This window comes from Protobothrops mucrosquamatus, unplaced genomic scaffold, assembly GCF_001527695.2.
Source record: "Protobothrops mucrosquamatus isolate PMUCROS unplaced genomic scaffold, P.Mucros_1.0 scaffold2, whole genome shotgun sequence".
In the NCBI taxonomy this organism is placed as follows: Eukaryota; Metazoa; Chordata; class Lepidosauria; order Squamata; family Viperidae; genus Protobothrops; species Protobothrops mucrosquamatus.
Genome location: NW_015386389.1, coordinates 4,596,379 through 4,622,233, shown reverse-complemented (window position 1 = coordinate 4,622,233; position 25,855 = coordinate 4,596,379). Strand labels below are relative to the sequence as shown.

The window sequence follows — 25,855 nt, the reverse complement described above, 5'->3', positions numbered from 1 at the left end:
GTATACAAAGCAGAATTTTACAAAGGCAACATAACTCATTGACATCTTTTTATCATACATGCAAAGCAGATGCTCTGCTGGCAGGACACATCGTCATGGCAAAACATCTGGGCTTCCCTCCTCTTGTATATGAATGTTTCATTCCTTAAAGCCAAAACAGATATTACACAGCAGCCTTGCGCAATAGCTCCCCAAAGTTTTTTATTATTATTATTATTATTTTTAAATTAAAGATCAGATATAAAAAAGCTATCAACTCAATCGGAAGAGAGATGGGCTTCTAAAAACCTTTCTCACATGCTAATGCTTGCCACTTTGAGTCTCTTTCTTGCCTTCAATCTGTTCACGTTTTGCCATTGATTGAGAAAGCAATTTGGAAGTGAATTATCTTAACCACGTGCCTAGACATTCTTTCTCCAAATAAACAAGCCAATCCCTCTGAGTGACATTCTGTTTTTTTTTTTTTTAAAGCAAGAGGGCTAGTTGTCCCATTCAACAGTTGGGTTAGCCCTTAGGATCAGTCATCTGCAGCAGCAAACAGAGAGTAATTCAAGTTAAATTGAATTACATCACAGCAAATGTGGCTTCTGAAAACACGAAAGGCATTAGAACCTCCGTTATCTCTCTTGCTGAATGCCTAGGTCCCAATGTGTCTCTTCCTTACAATTGCTCAATGATGTCTCTTAGATGATGCCACGGTGAAGAAACTGCCATTTCCCATCTTCTACATACATCTCACATGCAGGAGAAGTTCAAAAGCTTTGAACGAAAGAAGGCTTCACATGCTTGAGTAGGGTAAATTTGGGGATGTATTCCTTTGGCTCTCCTTTATGGCATTGAACCCCAATTGTCCGAAGGTTCGCTCTTCACTCAACAGAAACACCATTCCATCCAAGCCATCTCTTAGTTTCATGAAGGACCGGTCATTGATTAAGAAAAACAATCATGTTTTAATGTCGAATCATTTTCAGTGACGAAAGAAACCTGTGCCTTTGTTCTTTATTTCAGGGGGAAATAAACTAGAATTTTGTCCCATCTCATTATTGTCTATGTCAGTAACAAAGTGCTAAAATGTTTGAAGATAAGGCCTTAAGCGAAAAAGAATGCAAATAAATAAAATAGAACCTTTTTTTGTTTGTTTTAAGAAAAAGCTATGTTTTACAAAGTGATGGAGTTAAAATATCTAGTGCTATGAAAACCATCCATCCCTTAAGAAAATTTGGTCTTTTGCTTTGCTTCTTTTAAATAGCCAATAGTCAGTAACTGAATTTCTTCCCTTTTCACATACACAGATTGGCTGCTAAAACAGATTCCCCCCCCCTTTGTTAAACCATAAAGTGGTATCTACTGATAGGAAAGAATCCTCGTTTTCTTCTCTTCATTTTAATGTCTGTGAGTTGTGATCAACAGAAGGCTGAGGGTATCTGTTGACCTTGTTGCTTGACAAAATTTTCTTTCTTGTTTGGCAGAAAAATCCTGCTTAGAAGTCAATAAAAATCCATTACAGAGCGTGTCATGCTTGCTTTATGACTACGACGCAGGCCCCAGCTCTTCCAATATTTAGAGAGGCCATCTGCAGAGAAGAAATAAAATATTAAGTTTAAGTTCCAAAGTGAAGATCAAATGCTAACAGTTTGTGGCTCTGTATGTACGTCTGAGGAGTTTAAATTGACATGATTCATCAACTTGGTAAAGTTGATAAAATATTAGCAAAATTCATAAGCAGTAGTCAAATTCATGATATCCAGAATTTCCACATGGATATTAAGTCATGACAATTTAAACCTACCTACCTTCCTTTCCTTTCCTTTCCTTTCCTTTCCTTTCCTTTCCTTTCCTTTCCTTTCTTTCCGTTTGATTTCCATCCCATCTTTTCTATAAAGTAGTACTGTTATAGTTCACAACTGTACTAAAAGCCTTGTTTAGTAATCTTCTTAAAAAGAACACAGATACTATTTCATTTCAGATCATGTGGTCATACCTGTCCATGTACAATCCTACATGTTAATTATGAGTATGATGAAGAAATTTGCATTATATTAGAAGAGAGCCACAGCATGCATACAACATTAAGAAGGAACTCTGATATAGCATGTTGGTCTAGGAACAAGCTAGAGAATACACAGTGGAAAATAGAGCTTTATCAACTGTTTTACTATAAAACTAGACAAGAGCTGCAATTGTAAATAAGAGAGATGAGGAAAGACATTGTTGTACCTGACAAAAGTTAAATTCAAACTAAAAAAAAAACACAACACAAATATTCCAATGAAAGATGTGATAATAGTAGTGTTCAGTGGCTGGAAAGATCCTAACCCGTCATTTCTTAACATGTTTTCTTGATCATCTAGGGAAAAAAATATGGACTTTTCTTAAATAAGGTCTTTGACAGTTAATGTACCCGAGAGAGAGAGAGAGAGAGAGAGAGAGAGAGAGAGAGAGAGAGAGAGAGAGAGAGAGAGAGAGAGAGAGAGAGAGAGAGAGAGAGAGAGTTGTATGCTATAAATCAGGGGCCTTCAAACTTGGCAACTTTCAGACTTGTGGACTTCAACTCCCAGAATTCCTCAGACAGCCCTAGCTGGCTGAGGAATTCTGGGAGTTGAAGTCCACAAGTCTGAAAGTTGCCAAGTTTGAAGACCCCCCTGCTATAATTGCAGTCCTGTGAAACCTCAACTCTTTACCAGTCCTTTCAAGCCTCCTATCACCGGATGCAAAGCGCACAATAATGGATACCTGTGTCCATTCATTGGTCTGTGGATCATACGACTCCATCGTGTTTAAGTACGTCTGTCCATCATAGCCACCCACGGCATATAATTTATCGCCCAGGATGCAGACGCCAACAGCATCACGAGGCATACTCAGTGGGGCCACCATTGTCCAGGTATCAGTTTTGGGGTCATACCTGTGCAACAAAAGACAAAGTATACTTGATGAGAACATATTTAGGAATCAAGATGACTTTTAGCATCATACGTCTTTCTGTCCTAGAGGTCCAATAGATTTCTTGAGGACATATTTCCAAAATCCGTCTATTTAGCAATAGAAGGTAAACATCATGGTCTAAGTATTTTCTTCACTAAAATACTGTTTATTGCCTCCAGAGAATTCTTTTTATTCATTCAGGTGCTTAATAATATGATTATTTTATTGTTAGACCGAGCTGGAATATTATTATTATTATTATTATTATTAATTGCATTTATATCCCGCCCTTCTCCTTTCGGACTTTTAAGTATTCAAAAATACCTTGCATTGTGAAGTACAAACATAGGCTGTATTTCTAGCATTTATTTTGTAGAGATGTAAGGCATAAATGTTAAGATACATGTGTCTGCATTGACTGCTTGGTTGATTTCTTGGTCTATTCTGAACAACATGATTAGAATAAAAGGCAATAATCATATTGTAACTATTTCAGTTTTCCATTAGGTAAAATATCTTTTTTTAAAAAAAAAACAATTGGGGTTGGATTTATTTTTTTTCATGTAAAGCTAAGTAAAACATCCCTTCATTTTTAACTGTATTGTACCTTAAGAGAATATTGAACAGTGTTATCAGTAGCGTTGTTACGAAACTTTAAGAAATGGAAAGCTGAAGAGCATTTCTTCTTACATTCAGTTCAGCACTTGCAAATTGATTTCTTTTTGTATGCAGAAACTTTATGGTATCTCCTGTTTCACCTTGGGGCACATCAAGTTATTACGAAGATTAAGCATGCAACCATATTTTTTTTCTTTAGCTGAAGAAATAAAGCTGTAAAATGAAGGCAGCTTTTCAGTCTTCATGCTCATTTCTTTCTAGGTCTGTCTGGGGTAGTTTTAACTATTCTATTACTCCCCTGCTACTCCTTTAGAAAACGGAAAAAAAATTAAAGAAAAACGAAATGCAATTTCTATTCATTATGGCTGTGTTTTGTTTTCTGTGCTATGATGGGGCATTCATCCAGATTCTTTGAGTGCAAAAAAGATAATTCTGCAACGAATACTATACTGAAGTTTATAGCCCTAAAACCTGTAAAATAAAGCTGGCACTTTGCTAGGTATGATTGTAAAATAAAACACATTTATCCACACAACTCCATCATCCATTGGCCCACAATTGTCTTGAATCCATGATCTTTCCTCAGGTTTGAAGACAATAGTAACTTTTTTTTCCAAAGGACCTATGTGGAGTCATGGGAAAACTATTCAAGGTTGAATGTATTTAGTACTTGGTAGGGTGGTAATTTCAATGATTGACTGGAAAGTCAGAAAAATATCCCAAATGAAGACAATGCAAGCTACTTTGTTGTCCCTGCCCCAGCATGTACCGATGATGTAATCAAGAATTCAGTTCAAAGGAGACTGGAACATTGCAAATTTTTTAAATTCAGAATATAAGGCAACAAAAACAGAGAACAAAAGTGAGCCAAGGAGAGAGAAGGAGAGAAGAAACACAACTTCTATCTTTTAATCTTGAACACTCTAAAGAAATTCAAAATATGTTTCTATATCTCCAAAATCAAGGATTTCTTTTGCTGTACTAAGAGCATTTCAAGTCAATGGCCTTGTTTGCCTTCAGACCCATTGAAGATAAACTCATAAAAGATGGATACCTCTCAACATAATCCAAGAGTCTGGAGCAATGGTTAGAGGCAGGGGCATCATGGCCTCCGACAGCATAAAGAAAACCATCACAAGTGGCCACTCCAACTCCTCCTCTTCTTTTGCACATTGGAGCACACATGTTCCATTTATTGGTGTGAGGATCATAATACTCCATAGAACTCAAGCAAGAACTTCCGTCTCGGCCACCAACTGAGTATAATCTAAAATAAACAGCATAGCATTGTTAAGCATGAAAAAAACCTTTAGTCTTAGTCTTCTCTTAGATTACCCTGATTGTATTCTGATCTGTATTCTGGAAAGGTCAGTGTCCAGTGTCCAGTGTCCAGTCTCGAAGATACGTTGGACACCGAAGCACTTAATCTGCTGATGGATCACTTCATAGAAAGTATCTGGTCCTGATTGTACATCCAATTTATATAGCCACCCATTGTTCATGTGAGTATACACATGCAAACATGTATGCGTATGTAAATATATATGTATATATATTCATTGCCATCAATTTCATATTGTAAATGCTGAGGTATGTGTGGCATATCATATGTCATTAACACTGCTGAAAATTTTTTATTCTCCTTCAATTTTATTTAAAAATTAATTTCTTTCAAAAATCAAATACTTTATTGCTGTTCTCCTAGGGGATATTTGGGTTTTTGTGGTTGTTTTAGTTACAAGGAGTTTGGGAATGCTTCCAAACTTGTCAATATCTCTTCATAGTGGAAAGTATCTTTGATTCCTGCTCTTTAGTCAAAGCTAAAGGAAGCTATCTTGAGGCACACTAATGGGGCTTTTTCAAATCAAGATCAGGTTAGAGTCCAGGAAGATTGTAGGATGTTGGTAAGATATTTAGAGGAGAGAATTGTAGCCACGGCATCTATTAACTTACAAAAATAAAATAAGTTCAGAAATAATGCATGGTTAAGGTTGCAGATCTGTAATTGGCTTAATCCTCCTTGACAAAATTGATTTCTCTAAGGGAAAAAAAGTACCCTTGATTTAGTCCCTGGTAGATTCTTGGCTGATGTTTTGATAAGCTCAAGGTCTGAAAGTATTTACAAAAGGTGAAGTAGCTTGTCCTGGATTTATACGGACAGAAAGAAGGACAGGAGCAGAATTTCCCTTGTGCTGTTACATCAGCCTTTGAAACCAACGTTTTTCTTTCCCCAAGTGGTACTATAATATATTCACTATTTATCACAGATGGGTATTTACAGTAATCTGGGTAATCTTGATGTTCTACCAACAACAGTTAATGAAGGGAAGCAAAAGACCTTCCCATCCAACAGGAGATCAGCCTGGTGCAGAAGTTGTAATAGAATCAGCAGTGACTGTCATTGGGAGCTGTCCATGGTACCAAACCCATCCCTTCTTATTTTTAAGCCTAGCAGAGAAATATTTGGAAATCTAGAAAAAAAAAACCTTAAAAGATTACAAAATATTATACAGTCATGAAATTTTTTTAAAAAAAATGGCCATAAAGAAAACACAAGACTATTCCCATGCTACAGAGCAATTAACTTTATACTTAATTTTTTTGATAATTTAATTTAGTTTTCTTGGCTCTATCTTTTATTGCAGTCACACATCAGAGTTAAAATTTTAAACATAAAAATAAAATTGAGAAAAAAGCAAAACAAAGACATAATGTTATATGACAGTTATTGGTGAGGTCATTGATGGGTGACCAAAATTGTCAGAGCGTGCACAGTCTTATTGCGCTGAGATAAGCCAGGAGTAAACACAGTAAACAGTGGTCTATATTAAATGACAGTTTATATCACACTATCTACAATATCATACACCAGGAACGTGCTAATACACCAGGATCCAACACACTACACTTACAGCAGTAAACGGAAGAGAGAGCACACATCTGCGGAGCCTTCCCTTTTATACAAAACTCTTAAAGAGATACAGACCCTGCTTACTCTTAAAGAGACACAGACCTTGCTGAGTCATTCCCAACATTACATCATGCATTTTACATTACATCAGCTGGTTAGCTTTTAAATCACTCATTTGATAGTAACAACTGTATGTAAAAGAGATAAAAATTTCCTGGACATTTTATCAGGTAAGGAGTCAGAATGAGTTTGTGAACCCTGATAGAGGGAACAATATAAGAGGACATGAGCTGGAGTTACAATGGCTCCCTTGTCCATAGAAGTAAAAATCTCACTCATATGGGACTTTTTTATATATTTACTCTACAGAGCTGCTATGGAGAATTTAATTATTTGTTTTATATTGTTGTTTATGTAGGAAATATCATGGTAAATAAATCAATCTGATATACACCAAACACACACAAAAAATCTAAATAATATCTACGGTACTTCCTATTGTACAAGATATGTCAGTAGAATAAAGTGGAATACTTTAATTTACAATGAATTTATTTCTATAAGTTAATTTATTATGTATTGTGACTGCTCAGTCTCTTAGAATGCTAAACTAATTGATATGTTTCAACTACCCAGGAACATTATGTTCACCTCTGCAGAGTTAGACTTAATGCAAGAATAGCCACACCACAAATATTGTGTGACCAAAAGAGAATTAATGAAAAATGCATCTGTTTTAGATAATATAACTGCTGAAGCATGGCATTCTATATGCAGCTAATAAATTATATTATACTTGCTGGCCACAAATTGTGCAAACCTGCCTTCCAATGTACTGATAGAAGTAGATATATAAGCTGATTTATGTGGTATTTATCGGAGAGATGCATGAACTATCATCCAGAAATTTCAATTGAGAAAATGACAGTATAATAGAGTTAAACCTGGCTATCAGATGTGATTCAGTTCTTTTTTAGGCATATCTGTAATTTGTCAGGATAATGACAATTAGCAAGAGATGTAAATCATTACTGGAAATGTTGACTACTTCACAACAATGGGCAAATGTTCATTTTGAAATAAGCATTACTGTATCTAATAAACTTTCCTTCATAAACAGAGCCAGTTATGTCTAGTGCAGGGGTAGGCAACCTGGGCTCTTTTATGACTCGTGGACTTCAACTCCCAGAATTCCTGAGCCAGCATGGCTCAGCTTGGAAACCTCTCCCTTTTGCCTCAGCATGGCTGGCTCAGGAAATCTGGGAGTTGAAGTCCACAAGTCATAAAAGAGCCAAGGTTGCCTAGCCCTGGTCTAGTGGTTAAGGCACCAAGCTAAAAACTGGGAGACTGTGAGTTCTAGTCCTGCCTTAGCATGAAAGCCAGCTGTGTGACCTTGGGCCAGTCACTCTCTCTCAGCCCAGCTCATCTCACAAGGCTGTTGCTGTGGGGAAAACAGGAGGATGAAGGAAGTACTAGATATGTCCACCATCTTGGGTTGTTTGTGAAAAAAATAATAAAGGCAGCATATAAATACAGCAATAAATAACTAATCAGAAGGAGAGAGGAATATCAGTGCAGTGCATAAACTGATCATGAATGAACAGGATCAAAAGATCAACCCTTTACCTTCTGTTGTCCCAAAGGTCCTTTTTTTCAGGAGGCAACTGAACTTTCTTGTTTTTCCTTTGAAGATGTTTCACTTCTCATCCAAGAAGCTTCTTCAGCTCTGACTAGATGGTGGGGAATGGAAGGATTTATACTCCTTTCAGACAGCTGGTGATTTGCATAGAGAGTTGTTGAGGCCATTTGGAGGTTTTCTGTGTCCTCCGGGCCATCTGAGTAGTGCAAATATGTGTGGAGCCTTCATCCTGTAGCCAAGAAGGTCCCACACATATTTGCACTACTCAGGTGATCCTGAAGAGACAGGTTAAGTGGCCTCAACAACTCTCTAAAACAGGGGTCTTCAAACATGACTGAGGAATTCTGAGAGCTGAAGTCCACAAGTAATAAAAGAGCCAAGTTTGGAGACCCCTGCTCTAAAAGAATGCAAATGACCAGCTGTCTGCAAGGAATATAAATCCTTCCTATCCCCACCATCCAGCCAGAGCTGAAGAACTTCCTTGGATGAGAAGCAAAGCATCTTCAAAGCAAAACAAGAAAGGCCAGTTGCCTTCTGAAAAAGCACCTTTGGGACAACCATGACCTGGATGACTGAGAATCTCCATAGACATTTTCCTTCTGTTCTGGAATTGTCACCTCACAGGAGGAAGCAAAGCAACTGGAGATAGATCCAATGAAGTATCTTTTATTGGCTCATACAAACTACAGCGATCATGAGGATCCTTGCAAAAAACAAAAAGAACAAAAACCAAAGCTCAACAAAGCAAGGTTACAAGTTAGAGGCATACAATTTGTTTTTGCTACATTGGAAAGAGGAAGAAAATATTTTAAATCATTATATGACCTCTAAACCTGGCTTTGACGAAACACCTTACAAGATCCTCCTACATACGTTCATATATTTCTCTCCTGCGAGATGCTAAAAAATCAGTTCTATAAACAATAGCATTTATTTTGTCCATATATTTTCTCCTTTTTACACCATCCTGTTCATATGCCAACAAAGGACAAAGGTCTGTTTTTTTTCTTTCTTGAAACTATTCCAGCTCTGGAGTAAATGTGGTTTTACTACCGTCCTGCTTTCTCCAAGGTATAAACCATCTCTAAGCAGGGAACAAAATTTTGGCTACAATAAATGAAGAAGCATCAGCAAATGAACTCTCCACCCTGCAGAGGTTCCTTCAGCAAAATTCTGGTCTTAGTGCACAACTGATTGTTGTAATAACCATGCAGTGAGCATACCAAAACGTAAACTACTAAACTGATTATTTTCGTACCTGGCTTTGAAAGGTGTACTTATTGTTGGTATTTTTGTCTGTTTTGTTTCATAAGACATCATTAATTAACCCAGGAGACTGTGTTGCACAAGGCTAGGGCTTTCATTATATCCTCACCATATTGATCATTAGAAAAAAAAATTGTATCTACTATGTTCATTCAGGAATTATTAATCAACAGTTTTCTTCAGAAAATCTGAGCCTACAGTTCTCTGGAAACTGCAGCAGCCTTTGAATTAATTTTCATCTGATGTTTCTTCTTTTTAATCTTTCCACTGAAATAGTGGAACAGATCTATAATGTGGTGAGACTTATCCACAATGAATTTCAGGACTTATCCTTCCTTTTCAAAGAATCTGAGTTGGACAAACAAAAGCTTTTACCTCCTTAATATCTACCTGGTGTAATATTTATTAAATTTAAGTACAATTCTCTGTAGTGTTCTGAATATATTCAGTCTTCAATTAATTACTTCTGGGGGGGGGGAAATGAACCAAACTTGGAATGGCCAAAACTGGCATATTTTGGGAGAAAAATAGGACATTGCTTCATTCATTCACCTCATTTTATCCACAATCAATCACAGCGACACCTTGAGAAGATGAAAGGACACAACAGAGCTAGGCGTGTTGACTTTGAATTTAATTCTATTGAACACAATGTGGCTTATTTTCTGGCACCTACAATGACTACAGCTCAGCTAACAAAAGATTTTATGCTGATGGAGAAAGGAGTATTAAAATATTAAATATTAAAGATATTTCTCATTCTGTAAAACAAACAGCCCCCAAAGAACAGTGTATTTAAAACAAAAACACAAAAAAGGATTTCCAATGATTCTATTTTCTTGTTGTTGTTATGTAAAATGTTCTATGGGCAATGATTTGCAAATTTTACTTCTAGACAGAATGTTCTTATTTAGACCATCCTTCCTTCCCTCCTTCTTCCCTCCCACCCCTCTTCTTCCCTTCCCTTCCCTTCCCTTCCCTTCCCTCCCTCCCTCCTTTCTTTCTTTCTTTCTTTCTTTCTTTCTTTCTTTCTTTCTTTCTTTCTTTCTTTTTCTTTCTTTTCTTTTCTTTTCCTTCCTCCCTTCCTTCTCTTTCTTTCTTTCTTTCTTTCTTTCTTTCTTTCTTTCTTTTCTTTCCTTTCCTTTCCTTTCCTTTCTTCATTCTGAGTAGAATTAAAAGTGCCTATACACACACACACACACACACACCAATGTCTGTACTTTTCAGTACAGCTTTGCAATTATGAGAAAAGGTGTTGAAAGATCAGGATCACATACTGAATTATGAATGAAGTCCCGATGATTCAGTAGGAAATAAATGTCAGCTCAAGTTTCAGCACGTTCTGTATTTAAACCTCACATTTGAAGAAAAAAAGGCAAAAGTCTTCAGGAAGCTAAGTTCATCCAGGAACAATGAATGAGTGCCATGTGTGTTTTTAAAAATATATCCAATAGCTGGTTTTCTTAAACTTAGTACGGTTAAAGAAAAAAAAAACTACAGTTATTTCTGCTTATGATTTTTGACCACAGGGAAATCAGATGTGGTTGCATGTGATTTGTGACCAAAAAAAAAACTGAAATGGGAGGGTTTCAAATCAATCAATCAATCCCTTGTTTTCGGTACAAAGACTCCAGAAGGGGAAAACAGTGGAATCACTTCAAATACTTTGCATAGTATTGAACTTTATTGTTTGGGAAAAAGAAAGCAGGGTTTGATTTTTACACCTACAATTCGTATAACTGGATCAGATAGAAGAGAATATTCATAGCTCAGGGCAAGCCACTAGTATATAAGCCACAGACAGGGCAAGCTACTAGCATATAAAAAGAGACCAGACCTTATTACTTCCTAGTGAAACATCTACAAGAAAACAACCAAGATCAGAGAGCTATAAGGATGCTATAACTGGAACATTTCCATCCCATTAACTTCCCCTTTTGGATTTTGATGGAAATGATATCAAGCTGAAGAGGCCACGCATACACATGCACAACTTGTACAACAATTTTGTGGAGCTATGTCAACAGGACCAATGCTTCAGTGCTTTGAGGAAGAGGCTTCATTTAGACCAGGGGTCGCCAAATTTTCTGGGTTGGTGGCCTGGTGAGAAAGGAAGGCGAAGGCACCTTTATGCACACACACACACAAATGTGGCTGCGTGCACGTATGCATGAGCAGGGCCGTGAGCATGCGCGCTCCACAAATGGGGCTGCTAGCATCAGCGGTGTGCGGCTCAGTTTGGCTAGCGCCAGCACGAGGCTCACAATTCAGCTAGCACCGGCGCAAGGGAGGCTCAGCGTGCGCACATGCACGCAGGCACTGGCCAGCCACTCACGCGGTCTGGTGGCCAAGAGGCTACAGCCCAGTACTGGGCTGTGGCCCATAGGTTGGGGACCTCTGATTTAGACCACTGCACTTTGCGATGCTCCTCTTCCAAGTGAGTTGCCAATGGGTGGAGAAACTGTAACTTCTGAATCTAAAAGCAAAAACATGTACTTAAATGGTGCAGGAGTCCTAGAGATGGGAAGGCCCTGAAAAAAACTAGAAAAATTGGGGGGAAAACAGGTTGTTTTTTGTTTTGTTTTATTATTATTATTATTATTATTATTATTATTATTATTATTATTATTATTATTATTATTATTATTATTATTATTTTCCAAAGCCGTTTTTTCCCAGAAAAATAAAAAAAGGAGTGTGGAATATGTTCTTTTTCAACGATAAATAATATATCTATGATAGGGTATTCAAACTATATAACTTGAAGACCTTAATGAATATATTTCTGAGACTTTTTTGTAAAGTCTTAAATTACTGCGAGTTTTCTCGGCTGAAGACTGAGCAAATCCTGGAATACAATTCAAGTGACACTTGTTCTCAAACAAGAGAAATATACATTTGTACCACTAGGGGGCACTGCAGGAAAAAGGCTCCAGTTTAGTTTGCCTGCTGATGGTTCCTTGCTTTTTTCCCCCTTGCTTTTGAGGAAAAGGGGGGTGATTACCTGTTTTATTGCAAGCATAATATTTTTATATATACTGCATTTCACGCAATTTGTAAAACTGCTCCATGCTAAACTCCCCCCCCCATTTTTTTCTAAAGTTTCTATTTTTTTTTCTGGAAAAAAACGGGGGGGGGGAATGTTTTTTTTCTTGTGGCTTCAAAATTTCCGGAAATTTTACATCTTTATCAGCAGGACTGAACCCTTTGCTTTACCTGCCTGCATATTACAGCACCTCATCCTTTACCCCTCTACCCTAAAACAAACAGCCATACCCACTAGGCCAGGGATAGGCAACCCTGGCTCTTTTATGACTCGTGGACTTCAACTCCCAGAATTCCTGAGCCAGCATGGCTCAGCTTGGAAACCTCTCCCTTTCCCCTCAGCATGGCTGGCTCAGGAATTCTGGGAGTTGAAGTCCATGAGTCATAAAAGAGCCGAGGTTGCCTACCCCTGCACTAGGCCATTGTAAACAGGCATGGTCTTCCATAGGACCCAGCACTTAACTGGACCTTCCTTCTCAAGTCTTCTCTCCTCTGTTGCCCCATCCAATCAAAACCAATCATCTCAGAAACACTTCTGATCCTTTTTTGCTCCACTGGGGAAAAAAATTGAAAAAAAAGAAAGAAAGAAAAGCAACTCTCACACCAGCTGCAATCAGAACACTCAAAATGACAGTGATCAATCAGAACAGCCAGATCTTATGTCAGGGGTCTTCAAACCTGGCCCTTTTATGACTTGTGGACTTCAACTCCCAGTATTTCTCAGCCATCATGCCTGGTTGAGGAATTCTGGGAGCTGAAGTCCACCAATCATGAAAGGGCCAAGTTTGAAGATCTGTCTTATGGCATGTTTAGAACCAAACAACGTGGTCAGCTTCAAATCTCTTGGAAGACATGTGAACCATTAACCCTGTTAGGCCTCAAAAACATAAAATAATAAATATTTTACTTTTTAGCTCTGGTAGTTTCATTGCCAAGTGAGTAAGCACAATTATAGTTTTCTGGTAGGGTCGTGCATATACCACAGAGGCCAAGACTCCTTTAGAAAAAAATAAGTGCTATCACAACTGTTTCCTTGAAAATTGGGAATTTTGTCGGAGATTTGTCTTTGGCCTAAGGCTGCATTTTGCTTTGTCACTGCCTAAACTTTCTCCTTCTCTTCTCTAGTAGTTCTGCTATAAATACTTCGAAACCTCCTCCCCGAGGGGAGCAACAGAAACAGACTGTGAAGTGGATGTGTGGGGTCTCTAACAATGTTTTGAGCTCTAAGCACATAGTGCTTATAAGCAGTATCCTGAATCACGGGAAGTGAGCTTCCTATAATCTTCTGTCCTTACCATTCTCTGTGTTGACCTTCTCTCCGAGGCACTGCTACCCCCAAACCAAAAAGTGATGCCGTTTGTTAAAATTCTCTCATTCGTGCCTTTGTAAAAAGTGGCCGGGACAGAAGGAGAAAGATGTGCTCTCCTCATCCGATGCAGGAAATGCAAATGTTGGTTTGCACGCTTCGCTAAAGATAACGTATGAAGAGACCAATCTATTCTCCTGAATGGATTTTTTTTTTCTTCTGGAAACGGGTAAAAAATCTTACACACTGAGGTCATCTAACACAATATGAGCTGGTTGCCAAGCACCCAAAATGCAATCACTTGACCACTGTGTGTATTTGTCTGTCATAACTTTGAGGACAAGTCATAACTAGCTTTTTTTTTAGTCTGTTGTAACTATGCCAGCTGTTAAACAAGAATTACGTGTGTGTGTGTGTGTGTGTGTGTGTGTGTGTGTGTGTGTGTGTGTATATATATATATATATATATATATATATATATATATACATACACACACACACACATACATACCATTACTAAGAGAGAGAGAAAGAGAGAGAGAAAGAAAGAGAGATTAAACTACATCTCAGTGAATTATAGATGTATTTTGTCATTCTGCTAAATAGATGCACAGCTATTGAATCATGGAAAAATAGGAAAAATATAACATATGAAAAGTAAAAATAAAGTTTCTTTTGTTATGAACTAGACTGCTAATGAGTTTCATGGATGCCAGTACGCTAGGCAAAATACCTAACATATACAAAAATACTAAAAATGAGCTTATTGCTGAGGTTATTCATGAGTTTCTGACAATAAATATATGCATTTATGCAGACATAAACAAGAATGTTTAAGCAGTATAAAAATTAACAGCTTGATTCTAGCCTACATCACAATAAATCTGTCTTCCATGTGCTAAAGGCTCATTTTTATAGCTTACATTTTCTGTATAAATGAGGGTCAAACCTAGGTTACATTAAATATGTAGCACGCAGCTGAACCTTGAAAAAGATACTGTAGTTATAAGAGAAAAGATGTATAATAATAACACATAAAATAATTCTCAATGCTGAGAAAAATACAAATAGAAATGGCATTCCGTCAGTTGGGAAGATTTCGAATACCACAAAAGAGAATGAAAATATTGGTGAAAAAAAGCTTGACAGCTGAAGACCTAAATCAGAGGTCCCTAACCTTTGGGGCACCAGGGACCGGTTACGTGGAGAGAGGTTTTTCCGTGGACCGGAGGGGGTGTGGTTTTGTGTGCTGCCTGCATCCTGCAGATGGGGCTTTGCTTGTTTGTGCGGCCCGGTTGCTGGCATGCCACGGCCCGGTACCGGTCCACAGACTGGGGGTTGGGAACCCCTGATCTAAATAATTCAGAAGAGAGCAATGAGTCATTGGCCAAAGAATAAACCCCAACGGACCATGCCATACCACCTTCAGAATTACGGTTACAAGAGAGGCTTCAGAATGGAGCTCATCTTGACTGGCAAAGCTTTGTCTTTGTGTTATCAGTTAGCGTAGCACGAAGAAAAATGAATGGCTTCAGTCCCTTCCCCTAAATCAATTGTCTAGGTGTGTGACCTTTGCTTGAATAAATCAAATTGCACGGTAATTTTAACTTGATAATGTTGCCAGAACGAGAACACGGATGGAGAATTGGACGGCTCATAAGAAATTTAGCAGTTCACTGGCTGGTCAGCTATTGGGACAGGCATTGTGAGATTATAGTCATGGTCACTGGTCATTCCTCTGTTTGGAATGAGTTTTAAATTTTGATTATAACTATTTGTAGATCCGGTATGTAAAAGGAGGGGAATATATTAGGTTTTTGATGTATTTTTCAGCATTCAGCCAATTATTTTTAATGTTTAACGTTAGATATATTTGGTATTAGGAATTTTTTTTGTACACATGGTTTTCCTCTTTTTGTTTGTTAGTGTTGGATAGTTGTTAGTCTTTTTTTCCCTTTTCTGTTTGAAAAGATGGAATGAGTTTTGAATTGCAGCCACAAAATTATTTCCTTCTCTGTGTCTATCTATCTATCTATCTATCTATCTATCTATCTATCTATCTATCTATCTATCTATCTATCTATCTATCTATCTATCTATCTATCTATCTACCTACCTACCTACCTACCTACCTACCTACCTACCTACCTACCTATCTATCTATCTATCATCTATCTACCTATTATTAATCTACTTCTATCATCTATCTGTCTATCATCTATTGATCACATCTATCTATCTATCTATCTATCTATCTATCTATCTATCTATCTATCTATCTATCTATCTATCCATCTACCTACCTACCTACCTATTATTAATCTACTTCTATCATCTGTCTGTCTGTCTGTCTACCTATCTATCATCTACCTATTATTAATCTTCTTCTATCATCTATCTGTCTATCATCTATTGATAACATCTATCATCTATGTATGTATGTATGTATGTATGTATGTATGTATGTATGTATGTATGTATCTATGTATCTATGTATCTATGTATCTGTCTGTCTGTCTGTCTTTCTATCTATCAATCAATCATCTATCTACCTATTATTAATCTATTTCTATCATCTATATGTCTATCATCTATTGATCACATCTATCATCTATCATCTATCTATGTATCTATTTATCTATGTATCTATCTATCTATCTATCATCTATCTGTCTACCATCTTTAAGAAAGTAATCTAAGATGTAAGATTTTCATCCTTTGGGTTTTTTTTCAGAAATGAAAAAATGCACAATTGTAGAATTAGTGACTACACAGGTTAGGCTCCTATTCAGATGTTCTTTGCATTTATTAAATAAATAATAAATAAATGTTCAAACACTGAATGAAGTTCTCTCTCTCCATGTCACTCACATACACACACACACACACACACACCTACAAACTTCATCCACAAAGCTACTTCTCCACATTCCACTCCATCTGTCAAGGGCTAATGAGTTTCTGCATAATCGTGGCACTTTGCAATGCAGTTATCTTTAGAAACATCATAAAGAGATTTCTTTTTCAAAAGTGACAAAAGGTTGGTTCCACAGCCCTGAAATATCTGTAACAGAATATTAGTCTGCTATGCTGGAATAATGTTCCCAGAACTGCCATATAACAGCTCAGTTTGCGGCATTAAATTCCATGCAACAGTTGGTGTGCACAGTAGTCTTGGTGTTTAAAAAGCATTAAAGCCTGTTTCCAATGAACAACTTTTACCAAGGCGAGCCAAATTGATGTTCCCAAGACTCAACTGAAAACTGTGGAAGATATGAGAATCTGTTGTGTGATTCCTCAAGACAATGTACAATGTGGAACTGTGACACTGTACAACTCCCTGTGTGCAGATAATATTAATTCTTCCGAAGAAAAGAAATAAAACTGACAACATTTTGCAATGTTCCCCATTAAAGCCACACGGCTATCACCGAAACTACAGTTACAGTGCCATAATTCTATGTGATCAGCTGGACAGAAATATCTGTCCTCAAATACCTGTTAAGAAATTAAGCCAATAAACAGCAATGCTAAATTCAGGTGTGCTCTTAGTGGCTTAGCTCTTCATGCTAGACCCTAAATCACACTTTACAAGTTGCATAGGTTGGCTTCACACAATGATGACAAGAACATTGAACAAAGCGCATATCAGCATAGTGGATATTTCAGAACTTTTCAACTGGGTAAATTAGTGGGTGAGTTTAAACAGATTAATTTGGAAAAGTACCACCCCCACCCCCCCAAAAAAATGCCTTTCTGTATCTAAAAAGTGAACCATGGGGGTGTGAACTGATGCTTATTAATTTAGAAACAATCTCCATCTAACATGGAGGAAGCTTGCTTAAAATGTTTGCTTTTGTTTTAAATTCCACAAAATTATCTGGTAATTCTGCTTGCAGCCTTTCATTGCTGTGGCAATTAAAACTACAAAATGGTTACTTCAGTGCTTCACAGTTTGTATGCCATGAATTCATTACAAGTATTCAAAGCTTGCATTTTCTTTTTTTTATTTTATTTCATTCAAGGAACATAATAGATAGGTATGTTATCTGTGAGCCATGGTGGCACAGTGGTTAGAATGCAGTATTGCAGGCCGACTCTGCCCACAGCCTGGAGTTCAACCCTGACTGGCTCAAGATTGACACAGCCTTCCACCCTTCTAAGGTCAGTAAAATGAGGACCCAGATTGTTGGGGACGACAGTCTGACTCTGTAAACTGCTTAGAGACGGTTATAAAGAACTAAAGCAATAAAGGTCTAAGTACTATTGTTATTGCTATATTATAGAATATACAAGCACTAATAACTGGGCATTACTAGTCAAAAGTTTTGATCAACTCTTTAAATTTTATGCAACTCTCCATGCCTGACTGAGATTTTAAATCAGATGCAATAATAGAAAGGAAAGAAGAATTTTTAAAGAGAAATAGGTCAAACAATTGTAAAGAAAAAACTATTGGGGAAAAAAAAGGTAATAGCCCGTCACTTGCCTTTCTAATTAAACCGTTTGGGAATAGAAGCTTCATACAACATGTAGAGTGTTCTTGCAGATAGCCATTCTAGCATGCCCAAATCTCTAAGTCTCTCCCAGTTGCTATTCTCAATCCCCCCCTACTCACTTGCCATTTAAAGCTGCCACCCCAACGGTGCTTCTGGCAATGGACATATTGGCCACAAAGGTCCACTGTTGACTTTGTGGGTCCCACCTCTCGACTGTATTCAAATAGCTCCAGCCATCATGACCTCCTACTGCATAAATGGGCCCTTCAAGAACAGTAACTCCTAAAAAGAAGAGGCAGAGAAAGAACGTGAGAACAGACCAGCAATGGAAGGAAAGATTTCTAAAGGCTAATGTGAGGTCCTTGGTGCTCTCTGAGCTTGGTTGTTTTCTTGCAGACGTTTCATTTTACCCAAACGAGGTAACATCATCAAGGCTATGAGAAATGCAAAATATATCATGGGCCAATGTAGGGGGCCATGAAGTACTGGCCAGGTCCTACTAACATGAAGATCCTAATGAGGGGACATCTTAATTGCACAGTCTGCTTAGGTAGCTGTGAAGAAACCTATATCATTTCTTCACAGGGGTGAGAAATTTTTCTCTTGTGGGGTTTTTTGGGAGGGTTATTTATGCAGTTGCTTGTTTCCCATAATTGATTTTAGGGGGAGGTGCTCATATCTGATTCTAGGCCATTGAACCAGAGCTGTCTGAAGACGTTTCTGTGGTCATGTAGCCAACATGACATTGCAGCGAAGCACAAAGCATACAGTGAAACATGGAACACTGTGATCTTCCCGCCAAAGTGGTACCTATTGATCTACTTGCATTTACAGGCTTCCTAACTGGTAGATAGGCAGGAGTTGAGGCAGGTGACAGGAGCTCACTCCATCACACAGTAGGAGGATTTGAACCACCAGACAACAGACCTTCTCCAACGTGTTTTAAACTATTGACCACCACACCTTTACCATGATAGGGGACAGGATAAATATTCTGAATGGGCTAGGATTCATTTAACTTTTATTTACACTCTGTTGCTTCAGTGAGTTGGTTTGTGGAGGCTTGGCATGTCCAACATGTGCAATTTTCACTTTTTTTAAAAAAAAAAAAAGAAAGAAAGAAAAAGAAAGAAAAGTGATTCTGAAAATACCAGTTCTGCTGGTGCAAAGATTGCCCACAGAGATTCATAAAAAGTATTCCTGAATATTCCTGTATGCTTTAGATTTTGTTTGCTAATTATTTTTTATTAATGATTTGCTTTCTTTTTAGCATTTGATAGAGACCCCAGAGAATCCCACAAGGGTGAAGCAGATCTCCTTATTCCCAAGACTGAAGTACCTGACCCAACATTTTTGAGCTTGACTTAAATATATTCTTTCATCCTTCCTGAAAGTTCTCTAATTTGCCTATAATAGCTTTATCCAAGGGCAGAATGGCCTCACGACATCTTATGTGCCATGGTTATATAAAAATACTACATAGTGAATCTTGCTGATCTTTTCTTCTGAGGATTTGAAATTTTTGAAAGAAGGAGGCCTCACAATGACCCAGAATTGTAAAGAAGGAAGAAGTCAAACATTAAATCTTTCCTTCCTGAAATTTTGCCAACACGTCAGCAGTGGGGCAGAAGGAGGGGTAGATGGACAGGGAGAGATAAGTGCTCCCGTATAGTCACAACTGGGGCACAAAGCTGGACTGTTCTCTTCTGCTGTGCATTTCCAACATCTGGATATGAACATCAAAAATGCATTCAACTCTCCCGGCTCATAACATTTGGATGGTTTATCCTGCTTTTCCAGGCCACCAAAATCAACCTCAATGGAGTAGTTGTAAAGCAGGTGTCAATGTTGCATCTCCCATGCAGCTTCTCTGTCACAGTAGACCACATGTCAGCTAAATGATAGCTTTTCATGATCCGCTATTGCTCACATGGGGACCATTAGATCTGCAGACAAAATGAATCCTGAAACTACATGGCTTATTTTCAGACTTCAGATCTCTTAATCATCTTACAGAATTCTAAGCTTTATGCTGTTAATGGAACACGTCCTTTTAAGGGGCTCTTATAACTTGTTGAGATAACTGAAGATGAATACTTCTCAGGCAGAACAGAAAGATAAGAGAGATAACTATTCCAAATGAACCTAAAGCTAAAATATTTTTTTCCTCCAGTGAATATTTAACTTCCTTCTTTTATACTCTGTTTAATTCAAGCAACATCTCTCTCTCTCTCTCTCTCTCCCTCTTTCTGTCAAAGCAAGAATATACTGTATTGCACTTTCATCTATCTCTCTTTCTTTCGTGTATCCCTCCATCCATTTATCTACCTACTACCTTCTGTAGGTTCCAAACTAGCCTAAGCATGAACCATTTCTGGTTGACTTTCTGACAACAGAGCAGCCGTTTTCTTATGTATGAAGAAGCCTCTAGATAATATAAATTGGACTGTAACTTACAACCTCAACTGGACTGTAACTTACAACCTCAATTGGGATTGGAATTTTGGTGGCTAAGTGAAAAACATGAAAAGTATCTCAGCTTTTGGGATATTCCTGTGTGTTTTAGATACCTAAAGCATAGTCATTAAGCACCTCATCACATAACCGGATCCTATTTTGCAATCATTTTTGCCATGGGCGTTAATTGAATCATTATGGTTAAGCAAGCCTGAATATCCCCCCTCCCCCACACACAAATTGACTGGCTGGGAAGGTTACAGATCATGATCATGTGACTGTACGATGCTGCAACCATTTTGAAAGCAAGCTGGTTGCTAAGACTCAAATTGTGATCATGGGACCATGGGGATAATGCGATGGTTGTAAGTTCAAAGATAGGTTTGTTGTTGTTAGTTTTGAAGTAATGTTTGACCCATCATGACCCCATGGACAATGTTCCTCCAGGTCCTGTCCTCTACCATCTTCTGGAGTCCATTTAAGCTCACTCCTACTGCTTCAGTGACTCCATCCAGCCACCTCATTCTCTGTCGTCCCCTTCTTCTATTGCCCTCAATCTTTCCCAGCATTAGGCTCTTCTCCAGTGAGTCCTCCCTTCTCATTAGGTGGCCAAAGTACTTGAGTTTCAAAAAGATAGGTTACAAGTTCTTTTTTTCAGCACTAACGTAACTCTGTTGTTAAAAAAATAGTCGTAAGTTGTGAACTATCTATACAGCACTTAGGCAGCTTCCATGACATGGTGGTGTCAGAATTAATTGAACTTTTCTTCTTTTGTCCAGGAAAAAAAGTTGTTTCTCTCCAACCTAATTCTGGCAATGTATGCACATATAACCAATACTACTCCCAGTAAACAGACAGTGTGAATCTATTTGATGCTTTAAAAAACAACAACAGTCTGGATGTGCTGAGAATATAATATGAGACCCCACAAAGGCCTTTTGTTGAGAGGAAATAATAAACAGGGGAATCGTGTTTGTTTCTTTAGCTGAGGAGTCTCATTATAGGCCAGTGTTGGAGAATCTTTTAGAGACCGAGTGCCCAAACTGCAACCCAAAACCCACTTATGTATCGTTGGGTGCCTGGTGGGCATGTTCCATTGGGTGGACGTGGCCCATTGGGTGGGTGTGGCTGCAGTGGTAAAGGCAGACTGGGTGGGACTAAAAAGTTCAATCAATCAATTCCAACTTTGCGAGATCTTTTTTTTTCCTGCGAGAAGTTGAAATTGACGGCGTGTGTGCCCACAGAGAGGGCTCTGCGTGCCACCTGTGGCACGCGTGCCATAGGTTCGCCACCACGGTTATAGGTGAATCTCCAAAATTTTACTTTCCATGAGTTCTTTTGAATCCATTTTTTTTAAAGGGCTGCATTTGATTTTTGGTGTCGTTTTTAACTTAAAAGAAATGAATCTCAGGTAAAAATGTAAATGTGTTTTGATTGTCAATAGAAATGCATCAGAACTAGATAACTGATCTTTTTTTCTCCCTTTCTCTTTCTCTCTCTCTCACACACACACACACACACACACAAAGACACATAGAGACATACACACACACACACACACACACACACACAGGAAAAGTTCATTAATGGTAGCTGAATGTTTCTGTGATTTGGGAAAAGCAATATATATTTTTTAATAAATATGGGACCCTCAGGGCACTGAAAATAAATTGAAAAAGTACCACCATTACTTAGAAAGTAATAAAACTGTGGAAGGTGTATATGTAAAAATCATAAACTCTTTCAAATATACTAACCCATTTTTGTTACACATCCTTGGACCTGATCAACTGGACATTTAGCTTTACTGCACTGTTTTATATAAGGTATAAAATCTGGAAATTGAAGGGATACTTAGGATGTGAGTCTATAATTTTTGACAACGTGTTCCAGGGGGCAAAAAAAGAAGGTCTCCTTCCACAAAACTCAGCTTTGGGATGGAGAGATCCAATCTCAAGGGCTATCTTTTTTAATGCCACAGTTTTGATGGTTGCTGTCTCTTTGATAAATGATTTCACATGGTTAGAGCTAAAAGAGAAAGAAGGTATTATATATGTTTAGTCTCAACAGAACCCAAAACTACTTCTGAAAATACTGCAAGGGCACTCTAAATATTTTAGTTTATTCAGATAAATATAATATAGATACAGTATTTAAAGTTATTTAACTTGAGGGATGCTTGGCGCTCTCTGAGCTTGGTTGTTTTCTTGCAGACATTTCATTACTTAAATTAAGTATGATCATCTGGGCTAGTGCTAAGTGACAAGACTAGCACAGATGTTGTTATCTAGTTTGGATGATGAAATGTCCCGAAAACAACCAAGTTCAAAGAGCACCAATGACCCCTCATTTCAACCCTGAGCTACTAATATTCTCCTTTATTTAGTTATTTAATTACTACCTTCCTAAATAGAAAGGTCTTTAACAGCTTCTGGAAAATTACGAATAGAACAAATAAGGCAGAAACAGATAGGTTCTGCCCCCAAAAAGGATTTCATGGGGATGCATCTCAAGATGTTGTGATATAAGCATGGGGCTTCATGCATTGGTTCAGATATCCTGGATTCAGAGGGTTATGATCCAGAAACAATTGGGAATATGGGCAATAAGAACGTTGCATTCTGGAGTAATTAAAATTTCTAATTCAGATGTATTATAATTATGCTATCTACCACTGTGGCTACATCTGCATTCTCCAACAATAGATACAATTGGACATCAACCTCCAAAAGACCCTCCTGGACACAGTTAAAAGTAGGAATTCAAGTTGATCATTGAGTCTAGAAGAGTATCCGGTCACTAAGATTTTGTGTTTATGGGTGTCTTGTTTCACTTACCAGTAGGATTAGATTTAATGTATTGAACTTCCCATTCCCCCCTTCCCAAAATGATTCTATTTATAAATAATGATTGAAAACCTGCACAACTTTCCTGGAATTGCATATTAGGGCAAACAGAGCTTAATCTTATAGATGTTAGTGATACCAAACTCCAACGCTCAAATTTACCTCCTATAATTGTTGCACGTTGATGTTGAACGTCATTAGAATGGAGCCATAAAAAGGAAAACAAGCAAGCATCCAATCATCCAGAAAGCACTGAAACCACCACTATTGTATGTGCATGAATTGAGAAGAGAGGGGAAGAGAGAGATGGCATAAGAATAGATTCCACAGTGCACTCAAGCCAGATCTTTGCATTAAATAAGACAGCAGCAATAAGGTGTCTACTTCAGGAAATATCTCTGGCGACACTACAGTTCTATATACATCAGATCAAAACTAAGTTCTGTTAGGTGGGGCTCAAACTCACACAAGTGAAGTTGGATTGAATCCTCACAAGATAGGACAGCACAACACTTTCTTTCGGCAAGGATGGGTGATAAATGCCATTGGACAATCTTTGAACTATCACTCCTATTAGAAGATATCCTGTCTTCCTAATGAAATTGAAAACCTTAGAATATGTCTTCTTGAAGTCTAGATTTTACAAGGAATGCAAGCCTTAATGGATAGACTACCCTGCCATTTATACCAATTGTATTTAGAATTTCTCCTAAAATATAAGCATCCTGTAATCAGCAATGTAAGAACTAAATTCTGTGCCCAAGCAAGAAGACTCCCTTATATCAGATCCAACATACAGACTAGGTTGTTTACTGAATTTGTAAAATTCTGTGGCATTTTAAAATTGCATTAGGTTGTTTTAACTTTTATGATTGACCTTAAATAATAAATGTTTGTTGATGTGTTTCTGTATTCATTCTCCCTTCTGGTCTAAAGACTGCTTTAACAAATAGTTTTAAATTATTGCCATGGGAAATTGGAAAATATTTTCCTGTCTCTAGATATAACATGCTGGAAATTTTCTCTCTCTCTCTTTTTTTTTTAAGTACATATCCTATATTTAGCATCTGGGGGTACACATCATAATCCCAAATCCACTTTTCTCTATCATGTATATTACTATGTCCCAGCTAGTACAAAATAATCAGTCTCATGAAATAACTAAGATATGTGTTTATTTTTTCTTGGTTAAAGTTCACAATCTGTAATAGCTGAGTCAGCGTAATGAACAAGGATTATGCTCACACTTCGGTTGGAGAACACTGCTGAACTTTAAAGAAATTGCTGATGAAAACAGAAAAGATTAGACCACTGCCCTGTAATTTAATCCACTGCAAACATTGACATACCTCTTGTTAAACTGCTCTAGACGATGAATAAAAGAATATAAAAGAAAAGAAATAAGAATGTGGGTAATGATCATTACACCTTGATTTAAAATGCAATGAAAATTCATCTACCACAATACAAAGGTTATCCATTGCTGTTTTCATTGAAGTAAACTTACAAGGGGAAGAAATTTATGAGAAAGACCAAGGATTTTTTTTCTCCATAGTTATTCTGGAAGATTAACTATGCTTTAATTCATACTTATATGACTGCAGAGAAAACAGTGCAAAACTATGTGACCTTAATCATTATTGATCTCAATGTGTCGTATATTCAGCTTCATGCTATGCCTTTCAAAATTGTAGTCATTAAAAAGTACTGCACAATGAATTGGCTACAGTCCTATGTACAGTCCTTCAGATCTGTCACTGTCATCTTGCAAAAGCTTTCAAATCTGGACCACTAGAAAACAGCTGTCATGCATTCAAACTGAACTGTCTTGATTACGTCTGAAATGTTTTGAGCTTGAAAAAAAATTATCTCTCCTTGGCATCTGAAACAGTGTGTTTCAAACCCAAAGTGATTCCAGAATTATTGAAACAGCATGTTCCAAGTTCAGGGCAGAGCGTTTCAAATTTTAAACATTTGCTCTGTCTCTCCAACCAGGCAAGTTCTCTGTTTAAAAGATCTCTAGCATCTATGTAAATCAAAACACAACCATCTGTTATTATTACCTTGAAGTTCTTCTTATTAGTGATACATCAAGTTCCCTATATTTCTCTTGGCTCATCAATTCTGACATCTACTACCTGACAAGAATAAAGTGTCATCCATAGAGAAGCAACTATTCTCGTTTAAGCTTGTAATCTAGAAAAGTTAGGGAGAATAATCCTGCTACTGCCATCTTTTTAGTTCTTATGTTAGCTACTTTTAAGGAAAGGATAAAAATGCATTATAATACAGAAGGCATGAAAAACTGAGACAGGAAGACAAAGGTTTAATAGCTTTTAAACA

At 37.5% G+C, this 25,855-nt stretch overlaps 1 protein-coding gene across 1 annotated transcript in view; it reads right to left on the bottom strand.

Annotated features, from left to right (window-relative positions):
• Positions 1-1,513: 1,513 nt before the first annotated feature.
• KLHL1 (kelch like family member 1) overlaps positions 1,514-25,855 on the bottom strand; it is a 120,319-nt gene continuing 95,977 nt past the window's right edge. Inside the window, exons 8-11 of the mRNA XM_015832338.1 lie at positions 18,329-18,491; positions 4,598-4,810; positions 2,734-2,905; positions 1,514-1,573 (exon numbers count right to left, since the gene is read on the bottom strand). Of these exons, the coding sequence (XP_015687824.1) occupies positions 1,514-1,573; positions 2,734-2,905; positions 4,598-4,810; positions 18,329-18,491 (608 nt within the window). The remainder of the gene's footprint in view (positions 1,574-2,733; positions 2,906-4,597; positions 4,811-18,328; positions 18,492-25,855) is intronic.